The sequence below is a fragment of the Eleutherodactylus coqui genome, chromosome 6 (genome assembly GCF_035609145.1).
Source record: "Eleutherodactylus coqui strain aEleCoq1 chromosome 6, aEleCoq1.hap1, whole genome shotgun sequence".
Taxonomy (NCBI): Eukaryota; Metazoa; Chordata; class Amphibia; order Anura; family Eleutherodactylidae; genus Eleutherodactylus; species Eleutherodactylus coqui.
The window spans coordinates 179,140,863-179,160,798 of record NC_089842.1 but is presented as its reverse complement, the minus strand read 5'-3'; the positions used below and the strand labels follow the sequence as shown (position 1 = coordinate 179,160,798).

Here is a 19,936-nt window from a genome sequence, read left to right as displayed (position 1 = left end):
TGCTGATTTTGCAAACCACTTCTGTATTTGGAAAGTAGTTCTCATAATTCATCAGACCTGATTAGTGTCCCTGGTATACAATCTGACTTCTGCAGTGGATTATTTAACTTTGCTTGTGTTTATTTACCTTATAATACATGGATTTTTTTTTTGTGCTTTTTAGATTCATTTAACATTGCAGACCTGAGCAGCAGCAATAACTACTACAGGTAGAGAACGTGAAGTTATCATTGGGGTATGTGGGATATATATATGTATTGTGTTGTGCTAATATAAGAAGGGTCTAATGATGGTGTCAGATTATTTCACATGGAGTTGATCTTGTAATTATTATATACACTGTCCTACCAAAACTTATTCAACACCTGAGCAAGAATCAAAAGGATTTACTTACATACACTACTACTTAGTGGGGTGTCCTTTGGCCCTAAGGACACCAGATACTCTCTTTGACATGCTTTCTATTAGTGTCTGATACATTTCAGCAGGTGTTGCCCTCCATTCATCCTGCAAACATCTGAGGCAAGTGTCTCAGATGGATGCTGCTCATGTTTCCTGACCCAATGTTTCATTTCATCCTCAAGATGTTCACTAGGGTCCAGGTCGGAAATCTGTACAGGTCAGTCCAATTGTGGAACATCCATAACCTCAGACATAAAGCAGCGTTGGATTTGTGACAAGGCGTGTTGTCTTGTTGGAATTATGGCTGACCATCCCCTGAGTATTACAACATTGTTAGCAGTCTAAGCTGCCGCTGTCGGTAGCAGGACGCATAAACCTGATTAAAATGGCTGTCCAGCCAAAGTGTCTGTACGTGCTACAACACATGCCAGTGAGCGTCCCTAAACGCACCTTCCAAACCTTTAACTCCCTCATCACTTCATTTATATGGAACTCTTCATGTTCAAAATTAAGTCTTTTAACACTACAAAGATCTAAAGAACAAGCCCTTACGGACCTACGGCTTTATTACCTAGCAGGTCAGCTACGAAACATTCGAGCTTGGGTTTTGGACCGAGAGATGCCAATAGCAGATCAGTACCTGGCAAAGCAGGTTAAAGCAAACAACTTATTAATCTACCTAGAATTTCCAGAATGCACAAACTCTTCCGACACAATACCACTTCAAAGACTCGCCCTAAGCGTATGGAAGGAGGCCAAAACCCTTCAATGATACAAAGATGTAGTGTCTGAGCTCCCTCTATGGAACAACCCTGGCTTAGTGGCCTTGCACTCGGTCCCAGACCCCCAATACTGGATATCCCAAGGGGTACGCTCACTGGCAGACATTTATACGGACGGAACACTTCCCACATTTACCCAGTTGCGTGACAAATTGCAGGCCCCACAACTCCAACTATTTAGATTTTTTTCAGTTGCGACATGCACTAAATTCCCAATTCCCACGTCCCTCCACTCGAATATCAAAATTTCCCACAATAGGTATCCTTAAATCACAAGGGCCCAAAGGTCTGATCTCAGCACTCTACACGCACCTCCTCTCGGCCAAAATGGACATTCATCCACTCCCAGCTTGGGACAAATGGAAACTTTCTATTCCATCCCTATCATCTGAAGAATGGCTGGACGTTACTAAATCCCATCTGTCTGTTTCCCCCGCCGTAAACAGCAAACTGATACAGCTATATATAATACACCAAGCTTACCTCACCCCTAGCCGTCTCTATAAAATGGGCAATGCCTCGTCAAACTCCTGCCATAGATGTCGCCAACCGGAAGCAAAATTCTGGCACCTGATCTGGGAGTGCCCTCCAGTTAATGACTTCTGGTCCAAAATCACCGATTTTATAAATTCAATATTACCACCCCCATTTAGCATCGGCCTGAACCCTAAAATAGCCCTATTTGGTCTACTGGAGGAGGCGGTGTGGTCATATCATACCCGTACTTTCCTTAAAAAGGTGCTATTTCTGGCGCGGAAAGCGATAGCCATACAATGGATGGCTGCCGAAGCCCCATCAATCCCACACTGGATTCAAATGGTAAACACAGTAATTTCCTATGAGAAAATTATTTACCAAAATAGAGGCTGCCCGAACAAATTTCAAGGGGTGTGGGCTCTCTGGCTGGATACCCAATCCACCCTATCTGTAGACTAAATTCTTAACCCTGAACTCCCCCTTCCTCTCTCCCCCCCCCCCCCCCCCTCTTCTCACATCATCAAACACACGGAGTGTTACCATACAAATTTCAAAGGATCGACAGACAAGTTACGATGGTTTTAAATGTTAAGTTTATTGATATAAATGTTAACAAAAAGTATTCAGAAATTATTGTACTATTTACTATACCAATCTAAGTACAACGTAATACCTATGTACAATCTGATATGTATCTAACAAACCCTTTTTCGTTTTGTACTGCGCAAAATATTTCTGCGTTTTAAATAAAACAAATTTAAAAAAACATTGTTAGCAGTACATTATTATCTAGAATGACAAGGTCCACCTCCATGTTCTTGGGTTTTGTCCCTACAACCAACGGACCGAGACCATGCCATGTAAAACATCCCCAGACCGTAATGGAACCTCTGCTGTACTTATCTGTTGGCACAACACACTAAGGCAAAAGGCGTTCCCCAGGTATGTCTATCTGATCTGAAGATAGAGTAGACTGAGTCATCACTCAATAGAACATTGGACAGTTAAAGGGGTTGTCCCGCGGCAGCAAGTGGGTCTATACACTTCTGTATGGCCATAATAATGCACTTTGTAATGTACATTGTGCATTAATTATGAGCCATACAGAAGTTATAAAAAGTTTTATACTTACCTGCTCCGTTGCTGGCGTCCTCGTTCCCATGGAGCCGACTAATTTTCGCCCTCCGATGGCCAAATTAGCCGCGCTTGCGCAGTCCGGGTCTTCTGCAGTCTTCTATGGGGCCGCTCGTGTAGAATGCCGGCTCCGTGTAGCTCCGCCCCGTCACGTGCCGATTCCAGCCAATCAGGAGGCTGGAATCGGCAATGGACCGCACAGAAGCCCTGCGGTCCACGGAGACAGAGGATCCCGGCGGCCATCTTCAGCAGGTAAGTATGAAGACGCCGGACCGCCGGGATTCAGGTAAGCGCTGTGCGGGTTGTTTTTTTAACCCCTGCATCGGGGTTGTCTCGCGCCGAACGGGGGGGGGGGGGGGGGTTAAAAAAAAAAAAAAACGACTCTCCTTGCAGCATTGTGAATGGGCCGATTGGAGGATGAATGGAGGGAATTGCCAGCTGTAGTGTATCAGATGTTAGTAGAATGTATGCCACAAAAAGTATCCAGTGTCATTAGGGCCAAAGGAGCCCCACTAAGTATTAAGATATGGAAATAATGACTACTTTTGACTCTTGCTCAGATGTTCGTTAACTTTTTGTAGGATGGGATTTTTTTTCCCTTCTACATTTTAAGGCTTACACATTAGCATAATGTTTAACACATAGGAAAACACAATTACCTATTAAATCCTATAAAAGATGATTGGTATTGTATGAGCTTTTAACCCTTGCCAATCCAGTGTCCAACATTGGGATTTCCCTGCATAGCTCCCATGTCAGGCAAGGTTCGATACATGTTCCTACCATTTGGAGTGCACTTCTGCTATGTATAATGCAGTATGCAGGAGAGGGCTTTTGGACTTCTCTGCTGCATACTCATATTATATATATATATATATATATATATATATATGGTTTAATATATTAAATGTGTGTAATCTACATATTAACTCACGTTTAATTTTCAAAACCTTGCTAATAAAATCATCATGACAGATCATTTCTATGTGTATCTGTTGAGTAAATCTATGGAATCCACAAAGCACTTTCCCACCCAAAATAAATAAGAGCTGGGGAGTGTGCGGGTGGCAGGGAAATTGGATTGGAAAGGGTTAAAATCATTGATTTCTTCCGGGGAAAAAACCCCACTCTTGTTTATAGGCTATATCTGATACTGTGATTTAGTTCTGTTCACTTTAATGGGACCAATCTGCAATACTAGACATTGTATATGAATCAATGATACTCAAAAAAAGGTTCTGCAGCACATGAGCTGTGCATTTTAAGGAATTGCTTCATAAAGCATGTTAGAAGGTAAATTGGAGTTCCATAAGCATTATGGATGCACTTAATTTGTGGCCTAATGCTTCTAAATAGTCAGGGAAAGCCTTGGTGGAGAGGGAATTGTATGAGTTGATTCACTGCATAAAAACAGGAGCTCTGCACTCCAAGGAAATTCAAAGCTATAGTTTATTCATAAATATTGAGCCTTTGCCTAAGGCTGGGTTCACATGGGGTGAAATTGCTGCGGAACTTCCATGCGGAAAGTCCACAAGGCAGTTCTGCAAAAATCTCGTCCACACGCTGCAGCCAAGCTGCACAAAAACTGACATGAGGCGTGGAATTCAATTCCACAGCATGTCAATTCTTTTCTTTTCTACAATGTCCTCTCTCCTCTCTATGGGGAGAGAAAGCCACAGCGGAATGCTGACGGCAAAACCGCTTCAAAACCCGCGGGTTTTGAAGCTTCGCTTTTCCAGCGGAATTTTCGTGGTTTTTCAGTTTGGCCATTCCATGAGAATTCCACTGGAATTTTGTCGTGTGACCCCAGCCTAAACGTGATGTATTTGTCAATAAGTTTTAAAACCTGTAAATTGGTTATAATTGTACTTCCATATATCCTAGAAATATCTCCTAGGCCCAATATCCACTTGTACACCCTGATTCCATCTGCCGTACCCGCAGACATGGACAGGAAAATACATTTTCTTACCTGTCCAGATCCAATGTGGGTCTCCTCCGTGCCGGCCGGATTTTCTTTCTTCAGCACGGCGGATACGTCTGGATGCGCCAGTGACGTGCCGGACACATGCACAGTGTAATTTTTAATTTTCTTTTAAAGTCTACTGCTTTCCCGCAGATCCACGGCACGTCCACAGTGACAGCTGTGGCTGTGCCGCGAATCGGGCTGCTTCTGTTGACTTCAATGCAAGCTGTCCCTGTGGGATCTGCAGAAAAATGGAGCATGCTGCGATTTTCTTCCTGCAAAAATCACATCCGCATGTTTTAAATTGTTTTGCGGATGCTAATGCATCTCTATGGGGCTCTAGAACTGCGGATATCCGGCACGGGAGACTCACACGGATTCTATAATCAGCCTGTGGACATTGGGCCTTTGGCCCAATGCACACGGGTGTATGTGCATTGCAGAGTCTGGAGTTTCAGCTTAGCTGCCTGGTTTTTAGCCAGAAGAAAAAGCGAAGTACGCAGCGCTTTTTTTCCAGTATTTTGTGCTGAAACCTCTGAACAGCCTCATGCACACGGCAGGTCCAGTTTCCGGCTATGGAAGCCGGCCCTGACCTAGGCAAGTGGCCCTGTGTGCCTGTCGTCCTCTTTGCCTGTCTTCTGGCTTCTCTGTACTGCGGATGGTACGCATGGCTCACCATCGGACATGCGTAGTGCAGATTTTTTTTTTTTAAACTCCTGCTTTTCCTGCGGCAATGTCAACAGCGTCGGGCCGTGGATTGGACTGCTACCATAGACTTCAATGAAAGCCGTCTGAGCAGCAAAATGAAGCATGCTGTGATTTTTCGTTTGCGAGTGGAAACCACGATTGGTTCCGCTCATGTGCATGAAGAATCATTTTTCCATAGCATGCTATGGAGGGTTATTGCTGCGAAACCTGGAGGTGGATGCCCGATCTGGATTCTGCAGCAAGAATCTGCCTGTGTTTGTCAGGCCTAATAGATCTAAAAACACTGAAGCAGCAAATTTTGTGAAAACGTTTGTCCAGGACGTTTAAATTAAACTACTGTATCTGAAGTGTATATTTCTTCCTCTTTAGGAAATATTCTGGATGGCAAAAAGAGGGCTCCTTCCACTATGTTCATCATACCCCATTTGGAAATTATTCTTTTATCTGTGTTGATGCAACTCTCACCCCAGGACCCAAGAGACCTTACAACTTCTTTGGGATACTTAATCAGGTAGGTTAATGCATATTAAAGTTTAGACGACCTGGTTTCATATACTTTATTGGGGAACTCTGCATTAGTCTAGGGGGCTCTCTGTTCAGCATCCTCGTAGGTTTTGCATAGTGGGAAGAGGATACAAAGTGTCTGTCACTCTGAAGGAGCTGTCCTGCTTTACACAAACTGCACATTGATTTGAATGGGCACTGTGTAATACTGTAGTGGCGCTGCAGGAAAATTTAAAGGGGTTGTCAGTTGTAGGTCTTTAGTAAAAAGCCTTTCCCATGCAGCAAAATAATCAATCTGCATATACTCTCTGCTCCTGTTGTGTCCTACGCCGCTGCTCTGTATACAGCCTGCAGTCCTGCCCAGTTATTGGGACATCACAGCCACTGCAGCCAATCGGAGCCCGGTGACCGATTACTGAGCTCTGTTATTGGCTACAACGCCTGTGACGTCCCTTAAACTGGATGGGGCAGCTTGTAAATGTGACGTCAGAGGGGAGACTTTGAGCAGCACTGTGGGGCACACCGGGAGAGGAGAGTTTATGACTGTTTAGTTATTTTACTGCATGGGAAAGTTTTTAGTAAAAACCTACAACTCTGACAACCCCTTTAAACACTTACTGCCATGTTTCCCCAATTTTCAACTGATTGCAGGGGGATACTCTGAGACTTGCTTTTTGTCAGAGGACCCTTCTAATAACTAAGGATTGTCCAACGCAGACAACCCATTTTAATGCCTTCAAGACGAGCGGTTTTTCACTGTATTTTTATTTCTTCATCTGTCTTCCAAGAGCCATTTTTTAATTTGGGGTGCAAGTTGTATTTGTAATTAGTACCATTTTGGGGTACATACATCTTTTTGATTACTACTCATTTTTTGGGCGAGCCAGAGTAGGGCTAACTTCACACAAACAGGCACAGTATCAGGCTGCGAATCACGGCCCCACTTCGCGCTCGCCATCACGTGAATTACCCACGGATGCAAGACATTTTTATGTCAAAGAACAACCGATCCTCTGACGCAACTGGCAGCTGCAGCGGAGGATCGCAGAGTTTTTCCATTGTTTTCAATGGGAGACCTCAAATCGCGTGCACCTAGCACGTGGTGCAATGCTGAAACCGGCCTCATTAAAAACAATGTGCAGTGCGATACGAGAGCACACACAAAGAACGTGCTGCGTTTTGTTTTGTTTTTTCCCCCCCCCCACATTACAGTGTGATGCGGGAAAACATTGCTCCTGTGTATGACCCCATTTAAAAGAATAGGCTTTATATCTGCGTCTCAAGATTTTCTTGTCCGTGTGAAGGTGGCCCAACAAAAACTGCAATTCTGACTTTCTATTTTTTTATTTTTTTTTTTTGCCATTCACTGGTGAGGGATAAATATTTATATATTTTTTTGTAGTTAGGACTTTTATGAACACAGCAGTAGCAAATGTTGTTTTTTTTCACTGTTTTTAGATTTTATTTATTTAATTAGTGTTTATTGAATTTTACATGGAAAATACAGACATATAGTACCAAACTAGGTCATCAGGAGAATATCAAAAGCATCAATAGCTCTACAAAAATATACTTCGTTATTATGACAGTGCACAGCCCGTCCCCCCGGGCAAACAAAAACCCAAATTATCTCCAAAACACTTACATTTAATAAATGAAAACAGACTGATACAGTTACACATTAGACGAACGAAGACAGACTGAGACAAAACGAATAGAGGAGTAGAAGAAGGGAAGGATATGGGAGGGGGGAGTGAGGAAATTGTGTATAGCTCTCATATTGCCCACCAAGCCCAGGGACCCATGTCCCTCCATCAGAGACACAAACTCACCCCATTCAACACTCGAGGCACCGCCTGGGACTCGCAGATCTTTCTGCAGTAAGCGCCAAGGATCCCAAATGAGTATGAATTTCTCATGTGTGCCCCTCAACCAGCTAGTGCGCTCCTCAAGATTGTACAGGAGATCTACCGCATCGACCCATTGATCCAAAGTGGGAGGTGATTTCTGCAGCCAAAGGCACGGTATAAGTGTCTTAGCAGTATCCAGTGAAAACGCCACCAACCTATGCTTCAAAGGGTGAAAATGCCCAGAAGGCCGCCAAAGGAATACCATCTCGGGAGTAATGGTGAAGTTATAAGAAGTGAGTTTCCGCAAAACACCCTCCACTGACCGCCAAAAAGGAGACAGCAACGGACACTCCCACCAGATATGTAGGAAGGAGCCCACATCGGAGTCACACCTCCTGCATCTGTTTTAGGATGCCATTTTGTGGTCAAATAACCACTGCGGAGTCATGTACCAGTAATTTATAATGGTAATCTTGAGATAAAATACAGGCCAAGTGTCCGCGTGCAGTCTTTAGTATCAGATTAGAGTCTTTCATGGAGAGGGAGACACCAAGTTCCCTCTCCCAAGAAATGAGGAAGGCAGGTTTGGCATTGACTGGTGGCAACACAAAATTTTTCCTCAAAAATGCTATTTTCCTCAGACTGGATCCTCTATCTCCTAATCTTTTCTCGAAAGAAGTCAACGGTCTGGTGGATTTATGGAGCTTTAGGAAATCCCTAAAAACGCCAGAAATGTGAGCTATCTGTAGAAAAGAAAGGGTTTGGTTCGGTAATAAAGTAATGAGAATTTCTTCTACCTTTTAAGTGTGCTAGTGCTTGGAGGTTCATAAGTTGAAGCTTGTTAAATTTCCTCCATAAAGAGGCAGTGCAAGGGTCCCCCTCCTTCTGAGGACCTTATTAATTAACCTTAATGGAGTAGCAGGAGAGGGTGAGGGGGCCAGGGAATCCTTTAGGACGTCCCAGGTCTCGCAGGGGCCCCGGAGCAAAGGGTTGAACAACCGACCACTGTATCGGCGTTTGGAAGGGAACCACAGATCCTCTAGAAGGGTTTTACCATGGGAACCCCACAATTGGGATTGGAGTAGTTGGTCCTTTATCAGAGCAACCAATTCCAACCAGTAGCTAAGTTGAGAGGCCCTATAAAAGTAGTGTATGCACGGCATTCCGATCCCACCCTCCGTGACCCTCCCTCTCATGAGACTAAATGCCAGCTTCGGCCTCTTCTGTCTCCAAACAGTCACAAAAGCTTTAGCACAAATCTTTAAAGAAGCCCGCTGGGAGATATATAGGCAGCATACGAATTCTATATATAATCAGCGGTAAAATGTAAGAGTTGAGTATATTTTTCCTACCTAACCATGAGATGAGGGGATGATCGTAATCCCTCAGTTAACTCTTGACCCTCGATAATACAGGAGTGAAATTTGTTACGTAGAGATCTTCGGATTTTTTAGTTAACTTGACGCCCAGTTAGTCAATTGATCCCTTGGACCATGCATAAGACGAATTAGTTTTAATTATCTTGCAGCAGGGTTCAGGGATAGAGATATTTAGGACAGTGGATTTCTCACAATTAATCTTGAAGTTAGAAAATGAACCGAATTCCTTCATCAGGGCAGCAAGACGCGGAAGACATTTTTCAGGGTTTGTGACCAGAAACACTATCGTCAGCAAAGGCTGCTAAGGTGAGCGAGTTGTCCCCAAGGTCTAAGCCCCTAATATCCGGGTCCTGTCTAACCTTCTGTGGCAAAGGCTCGAATGCTAGAATAAAAAGCGTTGAAGAGAGAGGGACATCCCTGGCGTGTGCCATTTCTTATTTTAAAGGGGGGGTGAGAGTATTTTGTTCACCTTTAGCCTAGCATAAGGATGAGCATAAAGGGTAAACGCAGTGGAAACCAATTCCTCTGGGATATTATATTGTAAAAGAGCAGCTTTCATATACTGCCAATCGATCCGGTCAAATGCTTTTTCTGCGTCAGTACTAAGGAGAGCCAGTGGAACTACATGAGTCTGTGCGTACCGCATTGCATGGAGTAGACGAAGGCAATTATCCCTTCCTTCTCTGCCCCTTCCAAACCCAGGCTGCTCACAGTTAATTAATTTCGGGATGAATTCCTGGAGCCTCGCAGCTAACAATTTAGCCCATAATTTGACATTGAAGTTAATAAGGGAGATAGGTCTGTAGCTACCACAACTCTCAGGGTCCTTATTTTCTTTATGGATTACAGTGATGTGAGCCTCCTGGTCCTGTTTCGGGAGTGCCCCACCCTGTAAAAGTGTCGAACAGCTCTGTAAGTCGGGGCACCAACAATGTTTTGAATGTTAGGCAAGAGGAAGGTCGTCAGGGCCAGGACTCTTACTGGAGGGACAGGCAGTAAGAAGCCTCTGCACCTCAGCCACAGAGACCGGCTCTATCAGGGAATGTAGCTCCTCCTCTCCTATACTGGGCATTATTTATTTTTTTTTAATTTTTTTAAGGAAAAAGGGTTGTTGGTTTTTGGTTTTTTTTTTTTTGTTTGTTTTTGTTTTTTAACTTATTTTCCTGTTTGAAAAAAATTAGATTCAAGCTTTTTCTACGTTTAATACGCCCATTAGTTCACTTGTACTATGTTCTGCAGTACTTCAGAATTGCGAGATATAGTGATTTTTTTTAATTTTTTTTTAATGTTGCCTATTAAGCCCTGCAACACACATGGCTTGATGGGCATCCACATATAGCAGCCCTAGAAGCCTTCAGCACTCTCCGAGCTACTATGCTAGCCAATTGGCACCCAGTAATCGCATCGCAGGAGAGGGACAATAGGGTTTCAGAAGCCTTATTCCCATACAGCTAACTGTTTAGATGTGCAGACAGGTTTGACAGCGGCATCTAAGTAGTTAACTGCCACAATTGGAGCAGCAGTTACCGGCAGCTGTCATTTATCAAAAATACGTGATAGCCGCCGAGTATGGAGCGGACTCGGTGCTCACGAGCCCGCTCCATACACCCTTCACGACTGTATGACATATATTTTCGTTATGTGGTCTAGAAGGCGTTAAAGTACATCCATGCTTGCTGCTAGTGGCGTCTGAGAAGGGTGCCCCACTACTGCATATTAAATGCATGCGGTTTTACCATGGTTGTTCTTGAATGCAGAGCAAAAACTGAGAGATTGGGAAGGAAGTGATGGCGCAAGTTGCAAGAGGAGACTGGGGAATCTTGATGTCATTGCTAACTAGAGAAGAATAACTAAGTGCAATTAAGTAGAAGGGCAATACATTGTACAGGTTCTTCATAAAAGGGCAAGAAAGGAAGATGGAGAAAATTAATTCAGGACAAAATGATGCAAGAAAAGTGTTTCCAGGTGGTCCAGATATTTTGAAACATTGTCGAGAAACAGAAGCAAAACCAGTGGGGAATATGGGGTTACTTTTTATTAGAAATCTCCATAATGAGACCTGTAAATAATCTGGGACACTTGGGTGCTGACAAATACAAATTTTCATTTATTCTGGATTAACACTCTCGGGGAAAATTAATTTAAAACTCACTTGCAGAAAGAGAACCCAAAAGAGTCAGAACTATTTTCACAATCTGTATTATGCCTTACAATCAAAGTATCTCCTAGTTCAGCTTCTGCTGCTCTGAGACTTCACATATTAGTTACTGTACCTGTTGGAAACCAGCTGGATCATCAGACTTTCTAGATTATCAAATGCTGGGTAAATTTATATTGCATCTTTTAGTAGCTTTTCTGATTTTTAAAGGACTTTCTCTGTGACTGATCAGGTTTTTGTTTTTCACTATAAGGGCCCTTTTACACGGGCAGAGAAATCATTGAGATTTCTGCTGTTGGCGAGAATCTGAACGATGGAGCATGCTTTTACACTAAATAACAGACTGAACGATAATTGACTAGTGGTGATGTGTCGGGGATCTTTGCCTGACAGGTCATCCCATGTAAAAGGTTACCCCCTCTTTGTATGTTACTATGGAGAAGTTTACCAGCAAGATAATGGGAATTGTGGCTTCCTAAGAAAGTTTCTCCTCCATCTCCAAACATTTGTTTAGGGATATAACACTCAATAATTGACTAAAACAAGTAGTTTTTTTGTTGCTTTTCTCTTAGACTCAGATGCAGAAGTTGTCCATGCTAGCCACTGAGAGTCTACATAGTAATCAGTCTGTGTGGTTTGGCCATTATCCATCTTCAATCATTGTGTCTCCTTCTCCCGGCATCCGGGCAGTAATGAGGTAAGACTGTTTACACCATCGATTATCATTTGAACAAGCGAATGATGTCCGACTTCGCTTATACAGCCGGTTTATACAAGCCAATACATTGTTGGCTCGTTCACACGAGAAGTCGTTCACATTCGCTGTATGGGTGAATGAGAACGACTGAACAATCGGTATTAAAACCAAACGATTAGTGAGCGAGCCAAGAATTATTTTTATACCTGCATAAATTGAATGACCAATGAAAAGTGTCCGATTATCGGTCATTGACTGCGTTTATACTGAATGATTCGTTCACTTTCACTCGTTTGAATGATAATTGTTGAGCATAAAAGGGTCCTAAGTCTGACTTAAGAAGTTATACAGAAGTTGGTTAATACAAGAAGAGTAGTAGTAGTGATGGATGTCTGTTTTTTTTTGTTTTTTTTTTGTTACCCTTTTATATATCGCTCATCTGGTTTCATTACAGTTTAACCTTTTTATGAAAAGGTCACTTTCAATTTGTCAAAACTCTAGCTGAAATATTTGAGCAGCATCTCATGTGTGAAGTCAGTCAGGGAGTTCTGTTTCTGAGCCGTTGTAGGTGAGAACAGGAACATAGACAATCTGCTCCTCTCCTGGTGTACCAGTCTTCCAGTGAACCCAGGGATGTGTGATATGCAGGTTTTCTATCGCCCACCCCTCCCACTGTTACAAATCAACAGGACCATGTGCTGTCTGTCTCATATAGATATGTTTTGTTTTTTTCCAAAAAGGGAATAATCCACCCCTGCACCCAATTAAGCCAACTGTTAATTCTGCAACTCAAATGTTCGCTTTCACACAGGAGCGATCATTGCTTAGTGAATATAGGTGGAGCGGGCCAGAGATAATTTCAGCCCACCCACCTCCATTCACAGTAAACAGACCATCGTTACTACCGTGTTTCACTGAAAAGAAGACCCTGTCTTCTATTCATTTTTGCCTCAAAAGAGGCACTAAGTTTTATTTTCGGGGGATGTCTTATTATACTTAGCAGGCTCCGTCCGGGTCCTCCCACTGGTGTCTGGAGCTCCAGCATGATTGCTGCAGTCCTCGGCTGCCTACAGAAGATTGCTTCCTGGTTACGGGGTTTCATAAATCCCGCCTCCAGGAAGTGATGGCTGTAATTGGTGAACCACTCACAGCCATTGCGTTGTGGAGACAGGATTTATTAATGAGCTTAGCCGCGGCATTGATTGGCCAGTTTATAAATCCCACCTTCACAACACAATGGCTGTGATTGGCAGCACTCGAGAACCACTCTATGAACCAATAACAGCCATCGCATTGGTTTATCACGCACTGCATAGATTGGTTCTCAAGCGCTGCTCAGACAATCACAGCCATCACTTCCTGGAGGTGGGATTTAAGAATCCTGTAATCAGGAAGCAATCTTCTGTGGGTGGCCAAGGATTGCAGCAAGCGCCCTGGAGCTCCAGAGGGCAGCAGGAGGACCGGGGCTGAGCCTGCTAGGTAATGTATTGCTTTTTTAATGTAATGCAGCTAGGGCTTCTTTTCAGGGTAGGGTTTATATTTCAAGGTAGGTCCTGTTTTCAGGGAAACAGCGTAGATGAACGGCCTGTTTACACAGACCAATCCTTGTTTGATTTTTATTTTTTTAAGCCTAACGAATTATCGTTTGTCGTTCATATCTTGTAGGCATTTACACTGAATAATTGTCGTTCAGATTGCCTTGATGCAGCAGGAATCTGAACTGGAATCGTTCAGTGTAAAAGAGTCCTTGAACTGCAGTGACCTATATACAGTTATGTGTAAAAGCTGCTGGAGACAAGTAGTGCAAAGTTTTTAAAGAGGTTGTCCATGAAGTTTGTGTTTTGTTTTAGATTTTTTTTTTTTAACTTTGTTTTATTGAACACCTAAAACATAAAAAACAGTACAAGTATATATGTCACGCATAACTTGTAACATTAACAAATAAACTTGTCTACAAGATTTAAGCTTGTTTCACATCCTTTCTTGTACATCTTGTGCTTATTAAGCAATATAGAAACAACAATAAAGTGTGTGTATGAATATATATAAATGTGTGATTATATCATCCCTTTTTTTTTTTTTTTTGCCAAAGGTTACCTATACTCAGGTTAGGTCATCAACATATCATTGGCAGAGGTCCACCAATTGGATCCCTGTCAATCAGATGATTCCCAGCACCGCTATCAGTACATATGGCACAGGAAGGAAATTGTGCTGGCCCTACTGCAGTGGCCCAATTTGGAACTGCGGGTCCAGCTGTTACTGAATTCAGCAGATCCTCTATTGATGACCTATTCTGAGTCAATAGAAAAAATTTCCAAATTCTCATACAGCCTTTTTAAATTGGTTTGTAAAAAGTTGTCAGCCCAAAATAAATGCATTCAAGGTGCAAAAATAGTCCCCTATAGGTGTCCATAGCTTTTAACATATGTGCAAAGCCTATTTTGGCCAGACCTAAAAATGAGTAGGGTATGTGCCTCCTAGATTTCCCGCGATACCACCAAGCGGCTCATTTGGTGCGCATAGTAGACTGGCTCAGATACCGGGTCCTTAAACAATGGATTGCCATAGAACAAGTAGCTATTAGTTTTAGCAAGGCCAGATATCTCCCCCAGACCCTCTCCAATGTTCCCGGGCAATTCTGCATTTTCCCCGGGTAATGAGAGCAAAGCCTTCCGTCTCTGGCTTCTGAAAGTTAGTTTTCGAGCTACTGATGGACTCCTCAACAGGTATGCTGGACCAGTCTCCAATACAGTTCTGGAAAACGATACAACTGAGACACTTCCTTAGGTCTGTTCCCTACCCCAGTACCTTCACACACCCAAACTCAGTTTAAGTCAATATGCAGTATTGAAGGCCCCTCCAGATACTCACTGTCATGAGTCTGATATACTCAACTCCCAACCTGGGTCACAGCCCCCGAGCTTTGTACAGAAATGGAAGGAGGATCTTGAAATTACACTCTCTCTGAAGGAAAGTGGAAACATTTTTCACTCACACATTCCTTGTCTTTATCCAGTAACATTCAGGAATCAGGATTTAAGGTGCTCTTACACTGGTATAGGGTGCCCTCTCTTTTTTTACACAAGATATTCCTGTCGATCTCTCATCTGTGTTGGAGGTGTGGAGCCAACAAGGGACCCTTTTGCATGTTGTCTGGGACTGCCCTGTTCTGGCGAGCTTCTGGACAAAAGTCTAGTGGATTACCTCTAAAGTTACACAATATTCCATACCTGAAATGCTGGACTTTTTTCCTACACCACAGTGAGATTCCTTTTATCGGTGTTCAAAAAATCAGTAGTGCACCATTTAGTTGGTACGGCAAGATCCTCTATTCCAAGACTCTGGCATCAGACCACCCTGCCTTCGATGGCGATGTGGCTCAATATGATACAGTGGTTAATGAAGATGGAGGACCTTACGGCGTCACTCAAGGGTGCTCAGAAAAAGTTCACGAAGACATGGTTTTATTAAATTGAGTTCCAGAATTCTGTGGAGTATCGGACGCTATTAAACACCAATCACCCAAGGTCATAGAGCCACCCTCCCATTTCTCTTTTCCTTTCCTTTTTCCTAAATGTACCCCAATGTGTCTTGTCTTAAGTCTCTGAATTAGCTAGTTACCAAACGAGGTAGCTTCTGTTTATAGATTTATTTTGTATTTACAAGAATTTGAAGTTGCAATTGAATAATTAGCCCATCTCTCAAAAATAGTATTGGTATCGAATTAGATATTACTATGTTTTCAGAGTATTGGGTTTCAGCTAAAGATTAAATAATGTTGGGAGTTGGGGTGGAGATTAATGTTACTACGGTTGTTCTAAAATGACCGGAATATGATTTTGCTTTTACTGTACAGCAGTGTGTAAATATTACTGGACTATGAACATTGTTAATTGTACTAAAACTTGAAAATGACAAAGAATTAGAAATAGATATTAAACTTTGCAAGCATTGGAAAGTTGTCTTTGATTTTGATCACGCCATGTAAATCCTGAAAAATTAGCAAGACCTAACAGTGGGTTCTCCTCTAGTTCAGCTGTGGCATACATGTGTGGTCACCTGCACACCCTGGGAGGGTTAGCCCCAGTCCTGCACTCCCAGCATCATCAAGGGACATTGGAACTGGAGTTGGGAGATTGGATGCATAACAGAAGGTAAAACATGCTATACTGTTATGTGACTCCCCTTTTCTGTATATGTATACCATGCTCGTTCTCACATCCTTGCCCTTTTTTTTTTCTTTCCCAGATACCGCATCTTTGCCTTTGATCATGACTTGTTCAGCTTTGTAGACCTCCAATTTGATGAATGGCCTGCTATCCTTATTACCAATCCTAAATCTGCACTCTACACAAATCCTGCAGAGGAGCCTTTACAACGGATCCTGCACTCAACACATATCCGGTATTTCCATTTTATCTGGCCTTGAAAATAATGCATAGGTCATTAAAGATGTCAATACTATGAATAATAAGACAAGCTTGTCTGTTAAAATACGTCAACTTGCTGATTAAAACTGAAAAAAAAAGTATGACCACTCCCTAAAAAGTATATCCTGCTTCACAACGAATAAGAATTCGAGCAACTTTGCAAAAGCCTTAAAGGGGTTGTCCCGCGGCAGCAAGTGGGTCTATACACTTCTGTATGGCCATATTAATGCACTTTGTAATGTACATTGTGCATTAATTATGAGCCATACAGAAGTTATAAAAAGTTTTTTACTTACCTGCTCCGTTGCTGGCGTCCTCGTTCCCATGGAGCCGACTAATTTTCGCCCTCCGATGGCCAAATTAGCCGCGCTTGCGCAGTCCGGGTCTTCTGCTCTCTTCAATGGAGCCGCTCGTGCAGAATGCCGGCTCCGTGTAGCTCCGCCCCGTCACGTGCCGATTCCAGCCAATCAGGAGGCTGGAATCGGCAATGGACCGCACAGAAGAGCTGCGGTCCACGGAGGGAGCAGACCCCGGCGGCCATCTTCAGCAGGTAAGTATGAAGACGCCGGACCGCCGGGATTCAGGTAAGCGCTGAGCGGTTTGTTTTTTTAACCCCTGCATCGGGGTTGTCTCGTGCCGAACGGGGGGGGGGGGGGGGTTAAAAAAAAAACGTTTCGGCGCGGGGCAACCCCTTTAAGTAAAAATGACTAGGGATCAGACTACACATGGTTTGTTTGTAGACTGTAGGAGCTGTAGCCAATGGAAGTCATAAGGGATGTTTAATTATACTTATTTTGCAAAGTTGCTTAAAGGGGTTTTCCAGAACTGCACTGTCGAGCACCTATCTTTTAGAATAAGTCCTCAATTGTTGATCAGCACGGACCGCCATTTGGGACCCTCACTGATCAGCCAGTCGCTAAAGTTCCAAGATATGTTGCCAGAAACTCACTGCTCTGTACACACCACAGTAGTGCAGGGTGCTATTGCAGCTAAAGTTCCCAGATGTGTTGCCAGAAGCACAGAGTTCTGTACACACTGCAGTGGTGTGGGATGCTATCACAGCTGAAGTTCCCCGGTTCGTCACCTGCAATACCATCCCAGGCCACTGCAGTGTATATAGAGCTGTGCATTTCCAACAGCACATTGGTTCCATACACTGACAAAGCAGCTGATGAAGACCTATTTTGGAGATAGGTCATCAATAGTTAATTCCTAAGAAATCACTTTAATATTTTTTTAGCTGCATTCAATTAATTACAAAAAAATACTTTTGCAAGTTTGCGTTAGCTGTGGTTCATTATCATTCACTGAAACATACAGTATCCTGTGATATCTTACACTGGCACATGGTTTAATGCAGTGCAGAACCACAAATACTGTTAATGGCTGAAATAAGCAAAATATATTAACATCCTCAGCCAGAATTTGTGTAATCGGTCTGCACTGTGGCTCTAGGTGGTAAGCTCCTTCATCAGTCCATGTAGTAATAGCAGTAGTAGTCAAACTACTAACGACAACCTGTCCGTCCATGAGTGAGTGGGTTTGTGAGTGACTTACATGCACCACCCCTGTGACATCACAGGTCCTGTACGCACATAGCTGTCTGTCTAGGTGTTCGTTACTATTCCATAGCAACTGAGGCCGTGGGGGGTTTGTAGTCCACCCATAATCTGCACAAGGGTTCAGGACCTCTGATATCAGTCATGTGACCAGTGGCAGAGCATGTCGGTGACATCATCACAGGTCCTTAATCTCTGCTTCTGATCCCTGTTGTATTGGATGACCAATGTATATAGCAGTGTGTGACGTGCATGTAGCAAATTGCAGGTTTGGGGACGATAAGCAACATGTTCTCGCACATCTCTATACATTTGAATTGGAACGATTGAATTCCTCAATGAAGGCAAACTTCAATTGCAACGAGGAATACTGTGGAATGATGAGGCCAAGTTCCATGTATCCGGTGGCGTTAACAGACACAACTGTTTTTATTGATGACCTGAAAACCCTGAAGTGACAATTTTGGTGGATAACTGCATGCCAGGTGTGCTGGTCTGGGAAGGAGTTTGATATTTGAGATTACACCCCCATCCCAGGCCTCCCACTAGCAAAGCCAGACTCCTACTGTACACTGAGGAAGGGCAAATGCCCTGAAACAGCTGTCTGTACATGGAGTCTGGCTTTGCTTTTAATTCCCAGTCATTGTTACAAGGCTTGTATATAGTCTAATTTTGGCTTGAAGGAATGCTGCCTTCCAATAGGTGGCACTGTGGCGGTATTATTCCATCTCCCTTATTTGCATATTTGGGATTGATACACTCGTTCTGTGAAGGATCTGTGACGGGAAAGTGTTACTTGGATCTGCTTCAGCACACTGTTTATCTCATCATCCAGCGGTGGGATATTTTCAGCAACCTGTGTTGACAGCAGGACAGCCCCAGCTCTTTATGCACATTGTAACTGGTTCGATGAGAGTTGGATAAACAGACGTGAGCCAGTGGGCTGGCTGGCTCACTTTCTGGATTTTACCCAACTTGACTTTTTCCTTTGGGGTTATCTTAAAGGGGTTGTCCCGCGGCAGCAAGTGGGTCTATACACTTCTGTATGGCCATATTAATGCACTTTGTAATGTACATTGTGCATTAATTATGAGCCATACAGAAGTTATCAAAAGTTTTATACTTACCTGCTCCGTTGCTGGCGTTCTCGTCTCCATGGTGCCGACTAATTTTCGGCCTCCGATGGCCAAATTAGCCGCGCTTGCGCAGTCCGGGTCTTCTGCTGTCTTCAATGGGGCCGCTCGTGCAGAATGCCGGCTCCGTGTAGCTCCGCCCCGTCACGTGCCGATTCCAGCCAATCAGGAGGCTGGAATCGGCAATGGACCGCACAGAAGAGCTGCGGTCCACGGAGGGAGCAGACCCCGGCGGCCATCTTCAGCAGGTGAGTATGAAGACGCCGGACCGCCGGGATTCAGGTAAGCACTCTCCGGTTTGTTTTTTTAACCCCTGCATCGGGGTTGTCTCGCACCGAACGGGGGGGGGGGGGGGGGGGGGGTTAAAAAAAAACAAAACCCGTTTCGGCGCGGGACAACCCCTTTAAGGATAAAATGTATACGTATCCCATTTCAACAGTTGATGAGTTGGAGCTTGCTAATACTGAGGAATTCAATAACGTTCCAGTTCAAATGTGCAAGGATGCACGCAAGCATGTGGCTTATCGTCTCCAAGCTTGCTTTGCTCTTGAGGGTGCAATGGTTGATCATTATGTCAGAAACGGACATTAGATTACCTTTTTGAAAGTTTCATTTCCATTTGTTACAATTTATGTCAATGAACTAATTTTGTACTTGCATTGCATTATAACTACTTCTGCACCACCCTATTATTTTGCTTCTGATTAGCAGTGTTCAATATCATACACAAAAAATAGTTACAACATATTAGATC

General features: G+C 43.4%; 1 protein-coding gene across 1 annotated transcript in view; it reads left to right on the top strand.

Annotated features, from left to right (window-relative positions):
- The window catches only part of LOC136632989 (transmembrane protein 62-like), a 49,848-nt gene that overhangs the window by 7,341 nt on the left and 22,571 nt on the right, over nucleotides 1-19,936 (top strand). The window contains exons 4-8 of the mRNA XM_066608344.1: nucleotides 164-209; nucleotides 5,839-5,980; nucleotides 11,933-12,057; nucleotides 16,092-16,214; nucleotides 16,309-16,464. Coding sequence (XP_066464441.1) covers nucleotides 164-209; nucleotides 5,839-5,980; nucleotides 11,933-12,057; nucleotides 16,092-16,214; nucleotides 16,309-16,464 — 592 coding nt within the window. The remainder of the gene's footprint in view (nucleotides 1-163; nucleotides 210-5,838; nucleotides 5,981-11,932; nucleotides 12,058-16,091; nucleotides 16,215-16,308; nucleotides 16,465-19,936) is intronic.